We start from the raw sequence: 25462 nt of genomic DNA, 5'->3' as shown, positions 1-25462 counted from the left end.
CTTCGTCAGGCCATGGCCTGACGAAGCACCAAGCGGCGTGATACGGTCCGTGGCCAGCGTCTGAACTCCCCCTTACCATCTACCGCCTCCCCACTACCATCCGAAGAGGATAACATCTCGGAGGTCAGCGTCTGAACTCCCCCGTTACCATCCACCGCCTCCACCACTACCATCCGAACATCTCGTAAGTTACCGGAACCAGAAGTGATTTGGTGAGTGCTCCGATTCCTATTCTATGTACAGTTAGTATTATTCCTATGGATTTTTTCTTTACGTAAGCACCATCCATGGTTGCATTTGCTATTATATTAGTGCATCATCCCAGGTGCGTGGACATTTCTATTAGGCTGGGTTCACACCACGTTTTTCAAGTACGTTTTCCGTATTCGTTTTTTCATTATTAAAAACGTATGGAATCGTATTGAAAACGCACCCGGATGCGTACGGTTTGCGTGCAATTCGGGTTTTCTCCCGTACTCAAAACCGTAGTTGACCACGGTTTCGTCTCCGGTTTAAAAACCGCACTGCAACCACATAAATTTTTTTTTAACATGGACGTCAATGGGAAACGAACACGTATACGGTTTTTACTTTGCACATGCGCATTTGCATCCTAAAGTCCCCACCCAAGACCCCTCCCATAAAAAATTTACAACTTTTTCAAAAACGGATGTTTTAAAAAAATAACATAAAAACGGACGGAACCGTATGCACTTTTAAAAACAGTATAAAGTTTAAAAACGCATACGGTTTACTTTTTCCCATACTGTTCCATCCGTTTTTTTTGCCATACGGTTTTCTTTAGAAAAACGGATAGAAAACAGTATGGCAAAAACGTTGGTTTCTTTTTTTCTGCCTTTGGATTGTTGGTTTTTATCTGTTATAATGCGATGTCACTGGAGCTCCTGAGACATTGCTGCTTTCTGTCCTTGCTCGTTGGACCAGGTTTGGTGGATGTTTTTACTGTTTTTCACTTTTCAGGCCTAATTCTTTATTCCCCATTGGCTGGATGTTCTGCACCTGGCCCAGGGGGTGTAGGGCTAAATCCGAATTAGTCATCAAATCTGAAACAAAATTGATGTCTGATTCTATCAAACCCTCCCAAAACAAATCTGGAGTGTTTTCCGATCATCACCACTCAGCACTTAACCCACTCACCATGCATTAGTCCATTTAGTACATTTTTAATTTGCCATATTGTTATCCATCACAATCCCTAGTGAATTGTCACAGTACATACGTATTCTCAAATGAATTGTTAAAGGGGTATTTGTAAATTACTTCTATTAAAAAAAAAATCCTAATCCTTCCAATAATTATCAGCTGCTGAAGTTGAGTTGTTCTTTTCTGTCTGGCAACAGTGCTCTCTGCTGACATCTCCGCTTGTCTCGGGAACTGCACAGAGTAGAAGAGGTTTGCTATGGGGATTTGCTTCTACTCTGGACAGTTCCCGAGACAGGTGTCATCAGAGAGCACTTAGACAGAAAAGAACAACTCAACTTCAGCAGCTCATTAGTACTGAAAGGATTAAGTTTTTTTTTTTTTTTTTTTATAGAAGTAATTTACAAATCTGTTTAACTTTCTGGCACCAGATGATTTATAAAAATATATATATTTTCCAGTGGAGTACCCCTGGGAGTGCCTGGACCATTATTTTTCTCTCTAGAGAGCATCACCTTTTGTAAAGCTTCTGACTTTGTGAAAAACGTACTATATCGCTGCTCTATTCCTCAGGGAGGATCCGATTCCATGGGTCCGGTATTTTCTCCAGTGACACCAAAGTTAATCTCTCTGCCGCTTCCAATGTGACTCAAAGTGAACAAAGACACATTATGGTAAAAGCTCACGGTAAGTCACACATCATCTGTCACACAAAGCATCAAAGTAATAATACTTCTTAAAGGGCTACTCCACTGCTAGACATCATATAAGATGTCTGATCACGGGGGTCCCCCACGATCTCCCACAGCACCCGGCGTTCTAAACAAATGCTGGGTTCCTGCGGCAGTGGTTGTGACGTGATGGCCATGCCCCCTTGTGATGTCACACCACGCCCCCTCCATTCATGTCTATGGGAGGGGGCGTGTCTTCTGACACGCCCCCTCCCATAGACATGAATGGAGGGGGCGTGGTGTGACATCACAAGGGGCGTGGCCATCACGATCACAGCCTCCAACTCCGAGCATTCTGAACAAAATGTTCAGAACGCTGGAGCACCGGAGTGCCCCTTTAAGGTTACATATGTATTCAGGCTCTGATGTCTGATCCTCTGGCGCAAAAAACTTGAATAACTCCCTAGCAATGCTGATATATTATTTTGTTAACAAAAGAAAATCAATGTTGACTGCAAAATGGACACATTTCTAAAGACTCAGGAACATCTACATCCGCCCCTGAGTGTACTGATCCTGCAAAACGCGATTCGGTATTACTTCAACGCACCTCATTTAAATCACCGCTCTTTCTGGACTTAGGAGTCCAGTGGGTGGTCCTCTATATACACAGTCATACAGGAGACAATGGCACTCATTAAGTAACTCCGCCCACTGGACGCCTAAAAGAAAGAATAAAATACAAGTTATTCTGAACGTTTTCAGCCAGCTGCGCCCCTCCTGCTCTCTAACACCATCTGATTTTTCAGGTTTTAAGAGGTCTTAGGGAAAAAGTAGATTTTTGCCATTCGAAGAGATTAAAGGGGTATTCCAGGATATATATATATTAGAGATGAGCGAATTTACAGTAAATTCGATTTGTCACGAACTTCTCGGCTCGGCAGTTGATGACTTTTCCTGCATAAATTAGTTCAGCTTTCAGGTGCTCACGTTGGCTGGAAAAGGTGGATACAGTCCTAGGAGACTCTTTCCTAGGACTGTATCCACCTTTTCCAGCCCACCGGAGCACCTGAAGACTGAACTAATTTATGCAGGATAAGTCATCAACTGCCGAGCCGAGAAGTTCGTGACGAATCGAATTTACTGTAAGTTCGCTCATCTCTAATATATATATATATATATATATATATATATATATATATATATATATATTAGGAAAGGGAACCGGCACTGTAAAACGGACGTCAAGTCCTGGGTGAGTGCTCAGCTTCAGCAGGTTCAAACTCCAAACCTTCTCAAAGTACAATCCAAAAAAAGGAAGCAGCACTCACTCCAAAGTACAAAAAGCGGTGTATTTATTCACCCATTAAGTCAGTGGGACGTTTCAATCTCACAATGAGGTCTTTCTCCCGCTTGAGAAAGACCTCATTGTGAGGTTGAAACGTCGTCGCACTGACTTAATGGGTGAATAAATACACCGCTTTTTGTACTTTGGAGTGCCACTTCCCTTTTTGGATTTTATATATATATATATATATATATATATATATATATATAAAATCAACTGGAAAGTTAAACAGATTTGTAAATGACTTCTATTAAAAAATCTTAATCATTCCAATAATTATCAGCTGCTGAAGTTGAGTTGTTGTTTTCTGCCTGGCAACAGTGCTCTCTGCTGACTCCTCTGCTTGTCTCGGGAACTGCACAGAGTAGAAGTAGAAGGTTTGCTATGGGGATTTGCTTCAACTCTGGACAGTTCCCGAGACACTTGTCATAAGAGAAAGAAAAGAACTCAACTTCAGCAGCTGATAAGTACTGAAAGGATTACGATTTTTTTAATAGAAGTAATTTACAAATCTGTTTAACTTTCTGGAGCCAGTTGATACAGAAAGTGGTATCCAGGAAAAAAAAAATATATATATATATAATAATAATAATATATATATATATAAGCAAAAAGATACATGGGTGCACACTGCTGTGGCAGATACAGAGTATACAAAAAAGAGGATTACAGGGGTACAGGTAGTGATCTCCCCTTTTGGTGTATGGCAGGTATCTGTTATGTTATTTTATGCTGTTCTTTATGCTCTTATCTATTGCTGCTGATTAACCTCTGAATAGGGCTAGGTGCCTTACTACTTGTTCTTTGCACTTTACCTATAGCCTCTTTGAGGACATTTATCAGCTTTATACATCCATTATATGTATGTTATACTATTTATTTTTTATTACTTATGGGCATGTTGCAATTTGATATCTGTGGACTGTATCCCTGCCGTCTGTATTGTCTACCTTTGTGGATCTAGTATCACTACCTTTCTTCTGTAGCCTTCATCTGTATAGTACCTTGTATTTTATGTATGATTTTATAATGCACTTCAATAAAGCTTACCCACTATTTTTTGTATTCAAATAAGTTTACTGGTATCTTCTTCTTTTGGTGTAGTTAAGTAAAAAAGAGGATTGCAGCAGCACACATTGGTCAAAAAATTGAGGCTCTTAGCGCACTTTTTTGATCAAAAACGTGTCCCCCATCCACCACGGGGAGGTGGCCTCATTTAGGATGGGACCCTAACACACATTCTGAGCCTAACACTCATAACACTCGCCTCTGCTGGGCATACATATACAATTTAAAACACCACCTTTCTTTTTTGTATACTCTGTATCTGTCACAGCAGTGTGCACCCGTGTATTAGGTTGTTGTGCTGGCTATTTTTCTTTTTGCTTGTATTTACTACACAGGGGGAATGGCACCCTCTTTAGCTGTGCACCCCTCCCCTTTCTCCCAGGTGGTGTTTTAAATTGTATATGGATCCAGCATGTCACCCCGTCAGAGGCTATATGCCCAGCAGAGGTGAGTGATATGAGTGTTAGGCTCAGAATGTGTGTTAGGGTCCCATCCTAAATGAGGCCACCTCCCCGTGGTGGATGGGGGACACGTTTTTGATCAAAAAAGTGCGCTAAGAACCTACATTTTTTGACCAATGTGTGCTGCTGCAATCTTCTTTTTTGTATAATATATATATTACCAAAGAAAAAAGAGTCTATCTTTTAATCAATGTTGTGTGGTCAACAAAGAATATAAACACCAAAAGAGAGACCAAACAACCACAATGTAAGTAACAAAAGGTGAACAAACTTTATTAAAGACAGTCACACAATATATATAAAAACATAAAAAACATGTAAATTGACAGGTACCATAAAGACTCAGGAAGTAGAGATGAGGTAGAGGATATTAATACGGTTATATGGCACCGATATGCAAGAGCAAAGGTGCAGACTAAGATACCAGGGATGATCTACATAAGTCAGACATTAAAGACATAAGTCATTATTAAACTGCCACATGGCGCAGGTATCTGCAGAAAACATGAGGGGTTGTCTCCAGCATACTCCTGCACAACGGAAATGGTAAAGCGTGATAAATGCAGTAAAATACAATACAAGTAAAAATACAATTGCAAAGTAGCAGCATATGACCAAGGCACCTATAGAGCTCCTCTCACCTCAGACCCCAAACGCGTTTTCGCATCTGATTGCTTAAAGTAGGGTATCATTTTAACCGTATAGACCTACAGAATAAAGATAAGGTGTCATTTTTACCGAAATTTTTATTTTTTTTCAATTTTGTCTCACAATTATTTTTTTCCATTCCGCCGTAGATTTATGGGTAAAGGGGGGGGGGGGGGGGGGGTATGTATCAATAATGGTGTAGCAATGTGTGATTTTATGTATGTTTTTTTGCGTCAAATGGAGCGTATTTGTGCCAAAATTATCAATTGTCTTACGCAAGTTTGTAATTTTGGCACAAATGTAACCCTACAAAAGGCGCAGACCCCAGAATTCCAGGCAGTGAATCTGACTTTGGGACATTCTATTGTTGTAGCTATTTTCTCTCTCACTTTATTCATGGTGTAGATTTGCGCCTAAATGAAGGTATTTGCGCCTAAACTTGCGCCAAATCGAAAAGTCGTAATTAAACAATTCCAGACCAAAAATGATTGTAACTGAAATCACGACTAACAAAGTGAAATCAGTAATTTTGTTCTAAACCATTTGGTGCAATTGTTTGTCGCAAAAAAGTGACATAAAAGGAAATTTGAGACAAATCAAATTTGAGTCAATAAAACAGGGTAAAATCCTTCATACATACCCCCCAAAATGACTGACGTCATTACAAAGTAGAATTGGTGGCGCAAAAAATAAGCCATCATATGGATTTTTAGGTGCAAAATTGAAAGAGTTATGGTTTTTTAAAGGCAAGGAGCCAAAAACGAAAATGCAAAAACGGAAAAAACCCCGGTCCTTAAGGGGTTAACAAGGCCTTTGAAAAATAAAAGAAGCTGATTGGTTGCTATGGCCAACTGGGCAACTTTGCCTCTCCACAGGTTTTGATAAATCTCCCCCTATCACTTTGGGGGCAAAAAAAACAACCCCCCCCCCCCCCCCCCATAAAAAAAAAAAAAAAAAAAAAGTAGTAGTGTCTCCAGCTGTTGCCGGACTATTTAGAACTCTCTGTATGACAATTTTGTAAATAAATAAAAAAAAAAGGGCCACTGGTATCCTGGTAATGTCTGCTTTTCTTTGTAGCTTTTATTTTAGCTTTGTTCAAAAATAAGACAGGCAAAAACATTTTTTTAACATTTAAAGGGGTATTCCAGGAAAAAAAACTTTTTTATATATATATCAACTGGCTCCAGAAAGTTAAACAGATTTGCAAATTACTTCTATTAAAAAATCTTAATACTTTCAGTACTTATGAGCTTCTGAAGTTAAGGTTGTTCTTTTCTGTCTAAGTGCTCTCTGATGTCTCGGGAACCGCCCAGTTTAGAAGAGGTCTGCTATGGGGATTTGCTTCTAAACTGGGCGTTTCCCAAGACAGGTGTCATCAGAGAGGACTTAGACAGAAAATAACAACTCAACTTCAGCAGCTCATAAGTACTGAAAGGATTAAGATTTTTTTAATAGAAGTAATTTACAAATCTGTTTAACTTTCTGGAGCCAGTTGAGATATATATATATATATATATATATATATATATATATATATATATATATATATATATATATATATATAAAAAACGGATAACCCCTTTTTAAACACTTACAAGTAGGGCGACCTGCTATGACAGCACCTTCTGTACGGGGCACACAGGTCTCTGGGAAACCGGGGCACACAGACTGAGGGGAAACCGAAAGCAAATTTCCAATTTGGAGGCTCACAGACGTTTGTGAGGTGAATTTAAATTTGCACAATATTTATTAAAGTCTTACCTCCTTTTTTGATAAATTTGATGCACAACAGCAAAAAACAGCGCAAAAAACTAACCAAAAAAAAACCCCACAAAAAAGGACTTTGCACAGTAAAGCAATGATAAATCTCCCCCAAAATGTTTCAGTCCTTTATCCAAGCATTTGGTATTTGAGAAGTTTACCTGTGTATGTGACGTTCTATCTTCTCACATCTGCAGGGGCCCTCATGCTTATTGCTTGGATGACCACAGGAAGTTTAGGGATGATTTTGGCTCGATATCTCAAAGTGGCTGCAGAGAGACCAATTTTGGGCAAAGCAGTTTGGTTTCAGGTAATGAAAAGGCACAAAATTCACTAAAAGTTTTTTTTTTTTTTTTTAATACTCTCTATTGCAGTGTTTCCCCAACCAGGGTGCCTCCAGCTGTTGCAAAACTACAACTCCCAGCATGCCCGCACAGCCTTTGGCTGTGCGGGCATGCTGGGAGTTGTAGTTTTGCAACAGCTGGAGGCACCCTGGCTGGGAAACACTGCTCTATTGTATAAACACATGGGGTGAGCCACGGGGGTGCAATGTGAGGTGTATGGGGCAGATGGTATTAACCCCTAAAGCTAAGTTTCCACTTGTTTTTTTTTTTTTTTTCTGGCAGTTTTTGGAAAACTGTCACTGCAGTTTTTGAGCCAAAGTCAGAAGTGGATCCGTAAGGGAGGAGAAGTTTAAATGGGCGCTGTCATGAAATAAAAAAAATTGATATGTTGTGGTACTTAAGTACTACAACATATCTCTAATATACTTTAATTAAAAAAAGTGATTTTAAAACAGTTTAAAATCACTTTTTAATTCGGCCACTAGGGGTCGCCCTCATAGTGGCCGAATGCATCGGGCTGTGACGTCAGTACAGAATTTTGACTCGTTGAAGCCTGGCAACGAGTCGGAATTCATTCACTGCGGTGCTCGCTCCCGCCTGTCAATCAGACAGGCGGGAGCGAGCGCTTTGAATGAAGAGGACGCGCGCAGGCTCCCTGGCAGGCCCCGGCGACAGGTAAGATTATCTATGTTGTGTCTGTTACTTAATGTTTTTGCAGGGTGGTGGGGGGGGTAGTGGGTTGTGCGGTGCAGCGGGGCCAGGGGGGCTGCGCGGCAGGAGCGGGATGGGCCATCACGGTGTGCCTCCTGTTGTTTCCCCACTACAACTCCCAGCATGCCCTGACAGCCAGTAGATGTCAGGGCATGCTGGGAGTTGTAGTGGTGAAACAGCTGGAGGCACCCTGTTAGGAGAACTAAGGGCGGAAGTTGGACCCCCCAGCAGGCATCAGTGACGTGGTGCCTGCTGGGGAAGTCTGCCTGGTAGGGAGCACCCTACCAGGCAGACTAAATGCCCTTTTTAAAATAGTAAAAAAATAAAAATAAAGGCAGGGAGGGTGTTAGAGATAGAAGGGCAATAGGCAGGGACAGAAAAAAAAAAACATGATGGTGGGAGCTACCCTTTAAGTCCTTTCTTTATATGTCCTATTCCTTTTGAATACACTTCTGGCTTTGGCTAAAAAAAACTGCAGTGGCTGTTTTCCAAAAACTGCCTGGAAAAAAAAACAAGTGGAAACTTAGCCTAAATGTTCGTGACGCCAGGGCATGGTTTGCCTATGTAACCACCTGAAGGTAGCTCCGCTAGTCCTAGTTAGGCAGGGCAAATAAGCGTCCAAGGCCAGGTCAGGATTAACAGTAGCTTTTACTGAGGTAGACAGATGGTAATAGTCTTTACAACTAGGCCAGGATCCCAGAGAGGTGGCCAGTAACACGGGGGACCTCGCAGCTTGCTGGGAATTGCAGTGACTTGACTGACTTTATGACAGCCATGCTGACTATAATAGACTTGACTGAAGATAGTGACAGCAGACAGAGAGGACTTGACTTACTGACTTGTGGCTGTAATTTAGGCTTGAGGCCTCCAGATGTGCTGGACACTGGCTCTGAGACGTCTGGACTGGACTTGACCTCGGCAGAGAATGAATCACAAGAGCAAAATAGGCAGATTGCAGCTCCTCCCTTCCTTATAAAGGGGGGCTGAGCAAGGAGCCCATAGGTCAAGATGCAGGTCACCTGGTTAGATGGTGCTCTCTGGTTAACAAAACATGTGACAACAGTATCATGTGACTAACTCAAAGGTCCTTTATACATATAACACTATGGGGGAGGCGCTGCAGGAGGTCCCCTAGGACACAGAGGGACTCAACCTGATAGGGCCTAAGGACTGTATGGGACTATATCCTGTACTGGGACATCACATACATATCTATATGACATCAGGTAATAAAGCGGTTCTCGATGGGACATGAGCGGAGGGAAAAAAATGACTGCAGATATTTTTTTTACCACTCAAATCCTGCAAAACAACAGACGCCAGACGGAAGCCAGAACCATGGACCCACGTACAATTCCGTGAATCGAGGCTGTGACCGATCTCCTGACGCTAGTGTGAACTTAGCCTTAGCTGTTTTGACTCAAGCTTGAGCTCCCTGACTTTGACCTTCACCAATACTAATATCCTTGTTATGTTGCAGGCGCACATGGTTTTTATGGTTTTGACCGTGGCGGCGACAATAGTGGCATTTGTATTGTCATTTGTAGTGGCTAAAGGATGGTCATACGTAAGTACCAACGTTTTACCGTAACTTTTTATCCATCTGTTGACGTCGATAACTTTTTATGTATTTTGTAATTATGCCTTTTTTGGGATAAATATTATGCTGTAATAAACTTTTAGTAACTCTGGGGTGGGATGGGGGAGTAAATATTTTACAATAGCAATTTTACCATTGTTTTTGTTTTATTTATTTGTTCTTATAACATTTACCAGTATAAATGACATGTAAATGTAAGTTACTGTTACGACAATACCACATTTTTTATAGTTTTTTTTTTTGCTTACTAATTTTATGCAATAAAACCCCCTTTAAAAAATATTGGTGTCACTGCATTTTTTTTTTTTTTAAAGAGCCATAATTTTGAGAGCTTTTTTTTTTTTCATTGTTATTTTTTTTATATATATTTTTGACTGGTTTTATTTTAGGATACATACCGCTGATAAATGAATTCACCATACTAAAACAGAATAAGTTAAATTAAAAACAGCTATATATTTGTGTATATATATACCGTATTTATCGGAGTATACCACGCACCGGCCTATAACACGCACCCTCATTTTAGCAAGGATATTTGGGTAAAAAAAGTTTTTTACCCAAATATCCATGGTAAAATGAGGGTGCGTGTGTGCGCGTGTATACCCCGATACACCCCCAGGAAAGGCAGGGGGAGAGAGGCCGTCGCTGCCCGCTTCTCTCCCCCTGCCTTTCCTTGGGTCTAGAGCGCTGCTGTCGGCCCTTCTCACCCCCTGGCTATCGGCGCCGCTGCCCGTTCTGTCCCCCTGACTATCGGTGGCGGCGCCGATAGCCAGGGGGAGAGAAGCGGCGCCGACAGCCAGGGGGAGAGAAGGGGCAGCGGCACCCATTGCCGGCGCCGCTGCCCCGTTGCCTCCCCCCATTCCCGGTGGCATAATTACCTGAGTCGGGTCCGCGCTGCTGCAGGCCTCCGGCGTGTGTCCCCTGCGTCGTTGCTATGCACGGCACGGCGCACTGACGTCATGCGCCGCGCCGTTCAGCGCATAGCAACAACGCCGGGGACGCACGCCGGAGGCCTGCAGCAGCGCGGACGCTGCCGGCACCGATAGTCAGGGGGACAGAACGGGCAGCGGCGCCGATAGCCAGGGGGTGAGAAGGGCCGACAGCAGCGCTCTAGACCCCAGGGAAGGCAGGGGGAGAGAAGCGGGCAGCGATGGCCTCTCTCCCTCTGCCTTTCCTGGGGCGGTATCGGCGTATAACACGCACACAGACTTTAGGCTAAAAATTTTAGCCTAAAAAGTGCGTGTTATACGCCGATAAATATGGTATATATATATATTAGTGCTGGGCGATATGACCAAAAATGAGTATCACAGTATTTTTCTAAAGTATCACGGTATCACGGTATTTCACGGTATTTATTTTTTTTTTACATTGAGACTTGCATTGAGGTGGCGCAGCGGAACTAAATGGGCTTTTGGAACTAAATGATCTGAACACTGGGGCAGTGGAGTACCCTTTTAAATAGATGTAACAAACAACCCTACAGCCTCCAGCTCTTGCAAAACTACAACTCCCAGCATGTTGGACTATATAGTAGTGTATAGTATAGGTCAGTGTTTCCCAACTAGGGGTGCCTCCAGCTGTTGCAAAACTACTACTCCCAGCATGCCCGGACAGCCGTTGGCTGTCCGGGCATGCTGGGAGTTGTAGTTTTGCAACAGCTGGAGGGCCTTCCCAGTTGCTGCAGGGACCGTCCGGGGAGGGTGGTCGGGGCCATCCATCCTTCCTGTAGTGTCCGGCGGCATTCCGGGTGGAGGGTGAACCGGTCCGGGCTATCCTTCTTCTCCACTCCGGGCAGGCTCCGGCCTAGTAACGCTGCATAGACGGTGCTGCGCAGTGACGTCACGGCAGTGTACTAGGCCGGAGCCTGCCCGGAGTGGAGAAGAGAACCTCCAGAGAAGAAGGACAGCCCGGACCGGTTCACCCTCCACCCGGAATGCCGCCGGACACTACAGGAATGATGGATGGCCCGGACCACCCCCATTACGGGTAAGTTTAATTTTTTTTATTGACTCGGAGGGTGGGGGAGGGGCCCGACCAGTATAGCGGTATGGGCAAAAATCCATACCGTGGGAGAAAAAAAAAACGTATCCGGTTCATACCAGTATACCGCCCAGCACTAATATATATACACACACATATATATATATATATACATACAGTGATCCCTCAACATACAATGGTAATTTGTTCCAAATGAACTATCGTTAGTTGAAACCATTGTTATGTTGGGGGATCCGTGCAATGATACGTATAGGAAGTTATACTCCCCCGACCGTCACCGCTGCCCTGGATGTCGCCCTCCATATATAAATTTTTATTTATTTATTTCTTATAGTGTTTATCATTTGGGATAAATGTGTTATTTTATTTATATAACTAGAAAAAAAATAACATTCTTACCTAACCCCAGCCTTCCTCTAGTTCCACATAGATCCAGTTTGGCTCTGTCCGGTTCCCCGATCTTTTGTCTTTTTCCTGTTTCCCAGATGAGCACTCGATGCAGGACCTGCCGACTCAACATTGGACCCAACATTGTCCCGCCTAGGCCAGTGATTGGCTGAGGGAGCAGGTCCTGCTTGTCTTTGCCGCAGGAAGAAGAGAGAAGATCAGCAGACCTGACAGAGCCAAACTGTAGTTGTGGGGGACCAGAGAGGGAATAGGGCTAGGCAAGTATAGGTTTGTTTTCTATTTTCCCCCCTGCTACATCACCATATTATTCTTGTAGAAAACACTGGATAGCCCCTTTAACCGATAGGTTTAACATAATAATAATGCACTTTTAATGTTTTTGTTTCTTGTGTGTCTCAGAACGTAAGCACTCACGCTATCCTCGGATGCCTTGTGATGATCCTGGCCTTTTTTCAGCCCTTTGTTGCCTTTTTCCGACCTTCACCCAAGAGCAGCTGGTAAGTTATTACTAAAGTGATGAAGAGGTGGAGTAGCTCACGAAAGCATAAGAACGTTCCCAAGGTTAACTGGTGTAATCTTAACCCTAAAGAGACCTAAAATTTTATAAAAAATAGTAAACCAGTCCTCAAAGGATCGTGAAGAGTGAAAGATAGAAAGATAGATAAATGTAGAGAAAAGGATGATATCCAGGGTCACAGTAAAACATTGTAAATCAGTATTCTGGACCTGAGATATGGCTAATTAAGTGTACAATATTTATTATACATAAAATAAAATGGTAATCCGCTACTATCCAAGCAGGGCTCTTGCTATGGAAGTAGTAAGATTATAAAAATTACAAATAAATATGATAAGTATTAAATGGAATAAAACAGAAATGGAATATAATAAAACCACCTATAAGAAATCAAATGTCCATAATCAAATGCTTCAGCCTCTTATGAAATTCACTCAATACAAGTGTGAAATAAGTCCCTTAAAAGCAATTACAGTAAACCCCCCCCCCCCCCCCGACATGCGATGGCCCCGACATATGATCAAATCGACATACGATGCTTTTATATGTCGGGGCCATCGCATTAACTGCTATCCGACAGCGCAAAATGCTTAAGCTGCTGTCGGATAGCAGTTTAAGCATCCCGGACAGGTTTACTTACCTATTCCCGCTGCTCCGGGTCCACTTCGCGATCCTCCGGCGTCTTCTGCATCTTCTCCAGGGTCCGGGCCTCGCTTTCCGGCGTTGTTATTACGTCACTACGCACGACGTCCCGGCGCAGCAACGTAATAACGTCGCCAGAAAGCGAGGCCCGGACACCAGAGAAGATGCGGAAGACACCGGAGGATCCCGAAGAAGACGCCGGAGCAGCGGGACAGCATCGGGAGCCCCTGGGACAGCATCGGGAGCGGTGAGGACACGGTCCGGAGTGGCGGGGACAGGTGAGTATTAAATGCACTTTTTACATTGCACGAATCCCTCAACATACGATGGATTCGACAAACGATGGGTCGTTTGGAACGAATTACCATCGTATGTTGAGGGACCACTGTAGAAGGTTGATGCACAGCACCACTCACCCCCGTGTAGATCGCTCTGCACATGCAGGTTGGCACGGAGCTAACCACTGTGCCAAATCCACTAACCGGAGGCCAGACGCAGCTCTGTGCCAACTTGCAAGTGCAGAGCGATCTACAAGGTGGTGAGTGGTGCCGCGCAGGGGCGTACCTAGAGCATTTGGCACCTGGGGCGGACCCTATACCTTCCCCATAGGTATATGAAGAGTAACCCCCCTCCTCCCTCTTCCCCATAGGTATATGCAGAGTAGCCCCCCCTTCCCCATAGGTATATGCAGAGTAACCCCCCTCCTCCCCATAGGTATGTGCAGAGTAAGCCCCCCGATCTTCCCCATAGGTATATGCAGAGTAACCCCCCTCTTCCCCATAGGTATATGCAGAGTAACCCCCCCTCATCTTCCCCATAGGTATATGCAGAGTAACCCCCCCTCTTTCCCATAGGTATATGCAGAGTAACCCCCCCATGGGTATATGCAGAGTAACCCCCCCAGAGGTATATGCAGAATAACCCCCCCCCCATCTTCCCCATAGGTATATGCAGAGTAACCCCCCTCTTCCCCATAGGTATATGCAGAGTAACCCCCCCCCCTCATCTTCCCCATAGGTATATGCAGAGTAACCCCCCCTCTTCCCCATAGGTATATGCAGAGTAACCCCCCCTCATCTTCCCCATAGGTATATGCAGAGTAACCCCCCTCTTTCCCATAGGTATATGCAGAGTATCCCCCCATGGGTATATGCAGAGTAACCCCCCCCCCATAGGTATATGCAGAATAACCCCCCCCATCTTCCCCATAGGTATATGCAGAGTAACCCCCCCCCTCTTCCCCATAGGTGTATGCAGAGTAACCCCCCAGGTATATGCAGAGTAACCCCCCTCTTTCCCATAGATACATGCAGAGTATCCCCCCCTCCCCTATAGGTATATGCAGAGTTGAGGGGGGAAAAAAAAAGGATGCTCACCTGATATCCCACGCAGCGATCTGAAAGTTCGGTTCCCTCATTCTGTCCACCCACAGTATTCCTGGCAGAACGGGGGAGCCAAAGGTGACCGGCGCCAGAGGTCAACTTATCATCGGTGGCGGGCGGCAGAGAATGGCGATGCGGCTCCCTGGTGAGGTTCCCTGGTGCTGCGATCCTACGGAAGCCGGTGAATAGTTGCCTAGCAACATCTGGAGGGCTACAGTTTTGAGACCACTATACAGTGATCTCTAAACTGTAGCCCTCCAGATGTTGCAAAACTACAACTCCCAGCATGCCCAGACAGCTGTTTGGGCATGCTGGGATTTGCAGATTTGCAACAGCTGGAGGGCTAAAGTTTGGAGATCACTGTGCAGTGGTCTCTAAACTGTGGCCCTTTTAGATCTTGCAAAACTACAACTCCCAACATTCCCACACAGCAGTTTGCTGTCTAGGCATGCTGGGATTTGTAGTTTTGCAACATCTGGAGGGCCACAGTTTGGAGATCATTGTGCAGTGGTCTATAAACTGTGGCCCTTCAGATTTTGCAAAACTACAACTCCCAGCATGCCCAAACAGCAGGCTGCCTCGGCATGCTGGGAGTTGTAGTTTTGCAACAGCTGGAGGTTTCCCCCCCCCCCTGTGAATGTACAGGGTACATTAGCACAGGGGGGGGGGTAACAGTGAGTTTCCTGCTTCAAGTTTGAGCTGCGGCAAATTTTCCGCCGCAGCGCAAACTCCTAGCGGGAAACTCACTATAAGCCCCGCCAGTGCGATGTACCCTAAAAACACTACACTACACTAACACATAATAAAGGGGAAAACACTACATATACACCCCCTTACACTGTCCCCCCCCCCCCCCCCCCCAATAAAAATGAAAAACGTATCGTATGGCAGTGTTTCCAAAACGGGGCCTCCAGCTGTTGTAAAACAGCAACTCCCAGCATTTCCGGACAGCCCTGACTGTCCAGGCATGCTGGGAGTTTAGCAACAGCTGGAGGAACCCTGTTAGGGGTATTCTACGCCAGTGATTCCCAATGTCCAACCCTCTGCAATCACTAATTTAGTCCTCAAATGCGCATGGCGCTCTCTCACTTCGGAGCCCTGTTGTATTTCAAGGAAACAGTTTAGGGTCCCATATGGGGTATTTCCGTACTCAGGAGCAATTGCACTAAAAATTTGGGGGGGCTTTTCTCCTTTTACCCCTTATGAAAAGGAAAAGTTGGGGTCTACACCAGCCTGTTAGTGTAAAAAAATTTAAAAAATTTACACTAACATGCTAGTGTTGCCCCATACTTTTTATTTTCACAAGAGGTAAAAGGAAAAAAAAGGCCCCCAAAGTTTGTAACGCAATTTCTCCTGAGTACGGAAATACCCCATATGTGGACTTAAAATGCTCTGCGGACGCATAACAAGGCTCAGGAGTGAGAGCGCACCATGTACATTTGAGGCCTAAATTGGTGATATGCACAGGGGTGGCTGATTTTACAGCGGTTCTGAGATAAACGCAAATAAAATACCCTTCGTGGGACCCCATTTTGGAACTACACCCCTCATGGAATGTAACAAGGGGTATAGTGAGCATTAACACCTCATAGGTGTTTGATGTGAAGTTGGATTTGAAAATGAAAAAAAAATGTACTAAAATGCTTCATTTTCACAAGGGAAAATAGGAAAAAAAATAACTGAAAATTTGTAAACCCATTTCTTCTGAGTAAGAACATACCCCATATGTGGATGTAAAGTGCTCTGCTGGCACACTACAATGCTCAAAAGAGAAGGAGCGCCATTGGGCTTCTGGAGAGAAAAATTGTCTGGAATTGAAGGCCACGTGTGTTTACAAAGTCCCCATAGTGCCAGAACAATAGCCCCCACATGTGACCCCATTTTGGAAACTACACCCCTCACGTAATATAATAAGGGGTACAGTGAGCATTTACCCCCACAGGTGTCTGACAGATTTTTGGAACAGTTGTCCATGAAAATGAAAAAAAATATTTTTCATTTGAACAGCCCACTGTTCCAAAGATCTGTCAAACGCCAGTGGGGTGTAAATGCTCACTGTACCCCTTATTAAATTCTGTGAGGGGTGTAATTTCCAAAATGGGGTCACATGTGGCTTTGTAAATGCTCATGGCCCCTGACTTCCAGTCCAAACAAATTCTCTCTCCAAAAGCTCAATGGCGCTCCCCCTCTTCTGAGCATTGTAGTTTGCCAGCAGAGCACTTGACATCCACACATGGAGTATTTCCATATGGGGTTACAAATTTTGGGGGGTCATTTTCTCCTATTACCCCTTGTAAAAATGTTACATTTTGGGAAAAACCAGCATTTTAGTGACATTTTTTTTTTCATTTACACATCTGAATTTAACAAAAAGTCGTCAAACACTTGTGGGGTGTTAAGGCTCACTGTACCCCTTGTTACGTTCCTTAAGGGGTGTAGTTTCCAAAATAGTGTAATAGTGTGCCATGTTTTTTATTTTTTCGTTCTGTTTTTTGCTGTTGTGGCACCATAGGGGCTTCCTAAATGCGACATGCCCCCCAAAAACCATTTCAGCAAAATTTGCTTTCCAAAAGCCAAATGTGACTCCTTCTCTTCTGAGCATTTTAGTTCACCCACAGAGCATTTTATGTCCTAACATGGAGTATTTTCATACTCAGAAGAGATGGGGTTACAAATTTTGCGGGGCACTTTCTCTCATTACCCTTTTGTAAAAATGGTAAATTTGGGGGGAAAAACTGCACTTTAGTGAAATTTAAAAAAAAATGTATTAACACATTTACACGAAAAGTTGTCAAACACCTGTGGGGTGTTAAGGCTCACTGGACCCCTTGTTACATGCCTTGAGGGGTGTAGTTTCCAGAATAGTATGCCATATGTTGTGTTTTTGTTTTTTTTGCTGTTCTGGCACCATAGGGGCTTCTTAAATGTGACATGCCCCCCAAAAACCATTTCAGCAAAATTCACTCCAAAATTCGCTCCTTTCATTCTCAACCCTCTACTGCGCCTGCCGAACACTTCACATACACATATCGTGTTTCTCCGAAACACGGGGGTCGGGTCTGCGGGCATTACTGGCGGCCACGGTCAGGATCTGGACCGCGGTCCGCCAGTTGATTACCCCTGGCCTAGGTCTTATTTTCGTGGTAGGGCTTATATTGCAGCCCACCCTGATAATACTGCTAGGGCTTACTTTCGGGGTAGGGTTTATTTTGGGGGAAACACGGCATGAGGTATTTCCTTACTCGAGAGAAATTGAGTTACAAATTTTGGGGGTCTTTTTCTCCTATTACCCCTTGTAAAAATTCAAAAACTGGGTCTACAAGAACATGCGAGTGTAAAAAATGAATATTTTGAATTTTCTCCTTCACTTTGTTGTTATTCCTGTGAAACACCTAAAGGGTTAAGACATTTTCTGAATGTCATTTTGAATACTTTGAGGGGTGCCGTTTCTATAATGGGGTCATTTATGGGATATTTCTGATATGAAGGCCCTTAAATTCCACCTGAAAACTGAACTGGTCCCTGAAAAATTCTGATTTTGAGAATTTTGTGAAAAATTGTAAAATTTCTGCTATAATTTGAAGCCCTCTGATGTCTTCCAAAAGTAAAAACATGTCAACTTTATGTTGGAAACATAAAGTAGACATATTGTATATGTGAATCAATATATAATTTATTTGGAATGTCTATTTTCCTTACAAGCAGAGAGCTTCAAAGTTAGAAAAATGCAAAATTTTCAATTTTTTCAGAAAATTTGGGAATTTTTCACCAAGAAATGATGCAAGTATCGACAGAAATTTACCACTAACATAAAGTAGAATATGTCACGAAAAAACTATCTCGGAATCAGAATGAAAAGTAAAAGCATCCCAGAGTTATTAATGCTTAAAGGGACAGTGGTCTGATGGGCAAAAAACGCTCTGGTCCTTAAGGTGAAAATGGGCTTGGTCCTAAAATGAGTACTTCGCCCCTAGACATCTTATCCCCTATCCAAGGATAGGGGATAAGATGTATGATCGCAGGGGTCCCGCTGCTGGGGACCCCCGCGATGTATCCTGCAGCACCCCTAATCATCTACTCTCCAGAGGTACGTTTGCTTCGTGGCTGATGACAGGGACCGGAGGTTCATGACATCATGGCCCCGCCCCTTGTTGGATAGGGGATAAAATGTCTAGAGTACCCCTTTAAGGGCTTAAGGGACTTATTTCACACTTGTCTTGAGTGAATTTCATAAGAGGCTGAAGCATTTGATTATGGACATTTGATTTCTTTTAGGTGGTTTTATTATATTCCATTTCTGTTTTATTCCATTAAACACTTGTCGTCATATTAATTTGTAATTTTTATAATCTCACTACTTCCATAGCAAGCGCCCTGCTTGGATAGGAGCGGATTACCATTTTATTTTATGTATAATAAATATTGTACACTTAAAGGGGTACTCCGCTGCTCAGCGTCTTTAACAAACTGTTCCGTACGCTGGAGCCGGGAGCTTGTGACGGCATATCCTCGCCCCTTCATGACATCACGCCCGCCCCCCTCAATGCATGTCTATGGGAGGGGGCGTGACAGTCGTCACGCCCCCTCCCATAGACTTGCATTGAGGGGGCGGGGCATTACATCATGAGGGGGCGAGGCTATGATGTCACCAGCTTCTGTTGCCGGCTCCAGTTTGTTCCAAACGCTGAGCAGCGGAGTACCCCTTTAATTAGCCATATCTCTGGTCCAGAATACTGATTTACAATGTTTTACTGTGACATTCCCCCTGGATATCATCCTTTTCTCTCCATTTATCTATTTTTCTATCCATTTTCCACTCTTCACGATCCTTTTAGGACTGGTTTACTATTTTTTATTACGAAAGTGAGCTGAACTTTACTTTGTGTATATACTGACTAAATACTTTTTTTTTCTGCCATAGGAGATTCTATTTTAATTGGTTTCATGGAGTCAATGCCCTATTGACGAAAGTCTTGGCAGGTGTGTGCGCGCGCCATTTTTTTCTACAGTACAGACTGAAAAATGATTCTTAGTAACAAATGAAGGCTCTGAAGAAGTTTTGGAAGGCTGGGTTCACTCTACGGTTTGTAATTACGGTCCCCTTATATGGCTGGGAGGAGGGGTGGGCGGGGCTTAATCGCGGCGCCCGCACTCAGCCGTATAGGGAACCGTAGTTAATGTATGTCTATGAGCCGACCGGAGTGAACCGCAGCCTCCGGTCGGCTGCTTTTTCGGCCGTATGCGGTTTCCCGACCGCAAGCAAAAACGTGGTCGACCACGTTTTTGCCTGCGGTCGGGAAACCGCATACGGCCGAAAAAGCAGCCGACCGGAGGCTGCAGTTCACTCCGGTCGGCTCATACATACATTAACTACGGTTCCCTATACGGCTGAGTGCGGGCGGTGCGATTAAGCCCCGCCCACCCCTCCTCCCAGCCGTATACGGGAACCGTAATGACAAACCGTAGTGTGAACCCAGCCTTAATCTGATCGGACTGACTCTGATCTCTTACAGTGGCAAATCTTATCCTGGGATTACAGTTCCTAGATCATAAACTTGGATGGATGGTGAACGTCATGGGAGGCTTTGTTGGCTGGGAGGCTTTAGCCATAATTTGCTTGGAGATCAATAGGGACCTGGCGCAGAAAGGTAACAAAATTATTTTGAAAGTAGCTGTTATTTAGTGGAAACCAAATTTTGGGCTATTAAAGGGGTACTCCGGTTGGAAATTTCATTTTTTAATCAACTGGTGCCAGAAAGTTAAGCAGATTTGTAAATGACTTCTATTAAAAAAAAATCTTAATCCTTCCAGTACTTATTAGTGGCTGTATACTACAGAGGAAATTCTTTACTTTTTGGATTTCTTTTCTGTCACGACCACAGTGCTCTCTGCTGACACCTCTGTCCATTTTAGGAAATGTCCAGAGCAGCATATGTTTGCTTTGGGGATTTTCTCCTGCTATGGACAGTTCCTGACATGGACAGAGGTGTCAGCAGAGAGCTCTGTGGTTGTCGTGACAGAAAAGAAATCCAAAAAGTAAAGAATTTCCTCTGTAGTATACAGCCGCTAATAAGTACTGGAAGGATTAAAATTTTAAAATTTTTTAAATAGTTTTGCATGCACTATTTCTCACGCTACTATCTCGCGTCCCAAAATAACGTGCATTATGAATGACTGGTGAGAATGGGTTAAAACGTGTATTAGAACAATCCCATAAACTATAATGGGATTTATTAACGTAAGTTAGGGCTTTTCTAATGGCCATTTTACCCCGCGATTGCCCGCGATTTTATAACAGGTGTTATATAACGGGTCCTTTTCATAGTGTGAAAGGAGCTTAACTTTCTGGCGTCATTTGATTTAAAAAAATAAATAAATAAATAAAAACTTTTCCACCGGAGTACCCCTTTAATAAACAACCCAATAGGTGTTTTAAATGGCATCTAACAATTTGGCGCTTCTTTTATTCAGAACTCCAACGTAAGAGGTTATTGTGTAAGAATACACTTTATTTCAGAAAGCACATATGATGTTTCTAGTATGAGGAAGAGTCTGGTGCGGATTAGAAACATGTCAGATGTGCTTTCTGAAATAAAGTGTATTCTTCTTATACAATTACCGTCTGTGTTGGAGTTCTGTATGGGAGAAGTGCCATATTGTTAGATAAAAGTTCATAATAAGTTGTTTCTTCTGTTTCCTAAACTGCCCAAAATATACAGTGGAGCTGCAGCGCAATTACTGTTTCTAAATGCGGTCTAACTTACATTGGATTCAGTGCTGATGCTGCTGTGATCACAAGACTTTTTTTTAAAAACTACCAAGTAATTTCCACAGACACACGCAGTAATTCCCTGTTTGGTTAAAGGGGTACGCCGCTGCTCAGCGTTTGGAACAAACTGTTCCATATGCTGGGCCGGCAGCGGGAGCTTGTGACGTCATAGCCCTGATCCCTCATGATGTCACGCCCACGGGGCTATGACGTCGCAAGATCCCAGCTCCAGCGTGCGGAACCGTTTGTTCCAAACGCTGAGCAGCGGAGTACCCCTTTAAGATAGTTCATAAGGTGACTTTTGTAAGCAGACAGTTATGAACATGCTTACCAAGGATTCCAGCTTGTGTTGGTGGTAAATGGCTGTGCCCTGAATCCCCCATAACGCTTCTGGCTTGTTTGTATGAACTGGTTTCTTCCTGTTTCTGTGCCCTTTCTCCAACTAAAATACCCAGGATCCCTTGTTTCTAGATGGGATTAGCTTTAAAGGGGTATTCCAGGAAAAAAACTTTTTTTTATATATCAACTGGCTCCAGAAAGTTAAATAGATTTGTAAATTACTTCTATTAAAAAATCTTAATCCTTTCAGTACTTATGTGCTTCTGAAGTTAAGGTTGTTCTTTTCTGTCTAAGTGCTCTCAGATGACACGTGTCTCGGGAATCGCCCAGTTTAGAAGAGGTTTGCTATGGGGATTTGCTTCTAAACTGGGTGGTTCCCGAGACACGTGTCATCAGAGAGCACTTAGACAGAAAAGAACAACTCAACTTCAGAAGCTCAAGTTTTTTTTCCTGGATACCCCTTTAACTCTATCTGCTCTTGCACCTAACATAAGCAAAAAGGAACAAAATGGCTGAATCTTGTCCTACACTTCCTCATCATATAATGAATGGAGTGTGAAGCCTGTAAGTGGTTTATTAGTGATTTCGCCAGTAGATTAACCAGATATAGTTTGAGCATTTTATTTGTGTCCACCTTTTAAAAAGTTTATATCTACTTTAAGGGTCTATTCACACGTACAATATTCTCCGCAAATTTAATGCGCAGATTTGATGCGCAGGATTTCAAGCTGTGCTCAGTCAGTCAGTTTACATTGAAATCTGCAGCAGAAAATTCCGCGCATCAAATCTGCGCAGAATACTGTATGTGTGAATAGACCCTAAAGAGGTACTCCGGTGCAAAACATCTTATCCCCTATCAAAAGGATAGGGGATAAGATGTTAGAAATCGGGGGTCCCGCCGCTGCGGCCACGCTCCCATGTTTGTGATGCCATGCCATTCATGTCTATGGGAGGGGGCGTGATGGCTAATACATAGCCGTCACGCCTCCTCCCATAGACCTGAACGGAGGGGGTGCGGCGGCTGTAGTTGCCAGTCATCTGTCATGGAGCGGAGTTAGCTCCGTGCACGGATGACCGGTGTGCCGTGGCGGCGATCACGGGGGTCCCCAGCGGTGAGATCCCCGCGATCTAACATCTTATCCCCTATCCTTTTGATAGGGGATAAGATGTTTTGCCCCGGAGTACCCCTTTAAATTTACTAGGCATGCAACAAGGATGAACCTTTTTCACTACATGAATACCTGCCTGCTAACTCTTTTTCTCCTTTCCCTCTTTTTTTTCTTTAGAAATGCAGAAATTAGGAGACACAGAAAGCACCGGAGCCTCGGTAATAATTTTGAAATCATTATTTTAGTTAGAGAGTAAAGGCAGCATAGTATAGGGACAGTTCTGTTCTACTATTAGTCAAAGTGGCACAACAATAAGGTGTAGTGGAATAAGGTGGCATATTCTTTGGTACCGTATTTTCCGGCGTATAGGACAACTTTTAAACCCGGTAAAATGTTCTCAAAAGTTGGGGGTCGTCTTATACGCCGGGTGCTGCAGTCGGCCGAGACGCCCGGGGTATGGATTATCCATACACTGGGCGTCCCGGCCGAGATTAATTTCCCCCATCACACTCGCGACATCCCTGTGTCCCGAAAGATCTTTTTGGGACACAAAGATGTCCTGTTACCTCTCTGCGGCGCCGGGTTAACTTTAAAAACGCAGGGGCCGCTGGGAGGTAGCGCACTCACTGAGGTCCCGTGCATGCGCCCATAGAAACGGCAGAGCGGAGCAGCGAGGACTCGCGCGCATGGTAAGTTACCAGCACGTCATCTTTGGTGCTCCGACCACCGCTCCTCCAGTCCCGGGACCTACTGCTATGGCCCCTAGGCCATAGCAGTAGATCGTGACCCCGGACCAGAGGAGCGGTGGTCGGAGCACTGAGGTGGGCAGTACACAGGCATACAGTCTCCAGCCATACACTGTGTATGGCTGAAGGCTGTATGTCTGTGGGGGGGCCACTGCCTACCTAATATGAGGGAACTACAACTTAATGTGGGGGAACTATGCTGCCAACCCTAATGTAGGGGAACTATACTGCCAACCTAATGTGGGGGAACTATACTGACAACCTATTGTAGGGAAACCTATGCTGACAACCTAATGTGGGGGGAACTATACTGCCATCCTAATGTGGGGGGAACTATACTGCCAACCTAATGTGGGGGAACTATGCTGACAACCTAATGTAGGGAAACCTATGCTGACAACCTAATGTAGGGAGAACTATACTGCCAACCTAATGTGGGGGAACTATGCTGACAACCTAATGTAGGGAAACCTATGCTGACAACCTAATGTAGGGAGAACTATGCTGCCTACCGAGTGTGAGGGTACTATGCTGCCTACCTAGTGTGGGGGAACAATGGTAAGGTACCATACATCACGGTAGAGTGGTAGTCTTATCCGTCGAGTATCAAGCACTATATTTTAACTGTAAAAGTTGGGGGTTGTCTTATACGCTGGAAAATACAGTAGTTCCTATTAAATAGGTGTCAAAATTTTTTTGCACCATTTAGGCTAATAGGTGAGTGGACCCGACCCTTACATAGGGCACCATAGTCTGATGACAGATCTGACTCACCTGTAGAACATACTGTACTTTTACTTCTATTGTCCAGAAAGGTAGATGTGGTAATGAGCGAATCAAATCTGACTAATCAAAATTCATTACGAATTTTAGGAAAAATTGGTTTCGCAACGAATGCGACTATCGCCGTGATTCGATCGCACAAAATCACTTAATTAAAGGGAAACTGTAACATATATATATATATATATATATGTGTGTGTGTATATTTGTGTGTATATATGTATATATATATATATATATATATATATATATATGAAATTGTTATATAAAATGAGTTTAGTTCATTTGTGTGTTTGGTGTGTATTTATTTTACATTTAATTCATCTTTAATATTCGCATAGGGGGCTGCTGTGAGCATCTGTGATGACGTCACCTAACGACACCATCATAGATGTTCTATGGCAGTGGTCTTCAACCTGCGGCCCTCCAGATGTTGCAAACCTACAACTCCCAGCATGCCCTGACAGACGTTGGCTGTTCGGGCAAGCTGGGAGTGCTAGTTTTGCAACATCTGGAGATCCGCAGGTTGGAGACCACTGCTCTATGGCAACACTGGCCATAAGAACGTTAAAAAGGGGTACTCCGGTGGAATTTTTTTTATTTTTAAATCAACTGGTGCCAGAAAGTTAAATAGATTTGTAAATTACTTCTATTAAAAAAATCTTAATCCTTCCAGTACTTATTAGCTGCTGAGTACTACATAGGAAAGTCTTTACTCTCAGCTGACATCACGAGCACAGTGCTCTCTGCTGACATCTCTGTCCATTTTAGGAACTGTCCAGAGCAGCATATGTTTGCTATGGGGGGGATTTTCTCCTACTCTGGACAGTTCTTAAAATGGACAGAGATGTCAGCAGAGAGCACTGTGGTCGTGATGTCAGCAGAGAGCTCTGTGTTCCGAAAAGAAAAGACTTTCCTCTGTAGTATTCAGCAGCTAATAAGTACTGGAAGGATAAAGATTTTTTAATAGAAGTCATTTACAAATCT

General features: G+C 43.6%; 2 protein-coding genes across 5 annotated transcripts in view; one reads left to right on the top strand and one right to left on the bottom strand.

Annotated features, from left to right (window-relative positions):
- Positions 1-25462, bottom strand: part of LOC130275407 (putative ferric-chelate reductase 1) — a 100896-nt gene that overhangs the window by 2596 nt on the left and 72838 nt on the right. The window contains exons 17-19 of the transcript XR_008844768.1: positions 20241-20364; positions 7280-7387; positions 2443-2554 (exon numbers count right to left, since the gene is read on the bottom strand). The gene's annotated coding sequence lies outside the window, so the exon portion shown is untranslated. The remainder of the gene's footprint in view (positions 1-2442; positions 2555-7279; positions 7388-20240; positions 20365-25462) is intronic.
- Positions 1-25462, top strand: part of LOC130275405 (putative ferric-chelate reductase 1) — a 113733-nt gene that overhangs the window by 87353 nt on the left and 918 nt on the right. For all 4 annotated transcript variants that reach the window (XM_056523315.1, XM_056523318.1, XM_056523316.1 and 1 more), the window contains 7 exons: positions 1735-1848; positions 7316-7428; positions 9654-9740; positions 12588-12685; positions 19651-19709; positions 20243-20377; positions 23124-23164. In XM_056523315.1, coding sequence (XP_056379290.1) covers positions 1735-1848; positions 7316-7428; positions 9654-9740; positions 12588-12685; positions 19651-19709; positions 20243-20377; positions 23124-23164 — 647 coding nt within the window. The remainder of the gene's footprint in view (positions 1-1734; positions 1849-7315; positions 7429-9653; positions 9741-12587; positions 12686-19650; positions 19710-20242; positions 20378-23123; positions 23165-25462) is intronic.

The sequence above is a fragment of the Hyla sarda genome, chromosome 6, assembly GCF_029499605.1.
Source record: "Hyla sarda isolate aHylSar1 chromosome 6, aHylSar1.hap1, whole genome shotgun sequence".
Classification (NCBI taxonomy): domain Eukaryota; kingdom Metazoa; phylum Chordata; class Amphibia; order Anura; family Hylidae; genus Hyla; species Hyla sarda.
The sequence above is the reverse complement of the archived record's forward strand: the minus strand, read 5'-3'. Positions and strand labels throughout refer to the sequence as shown.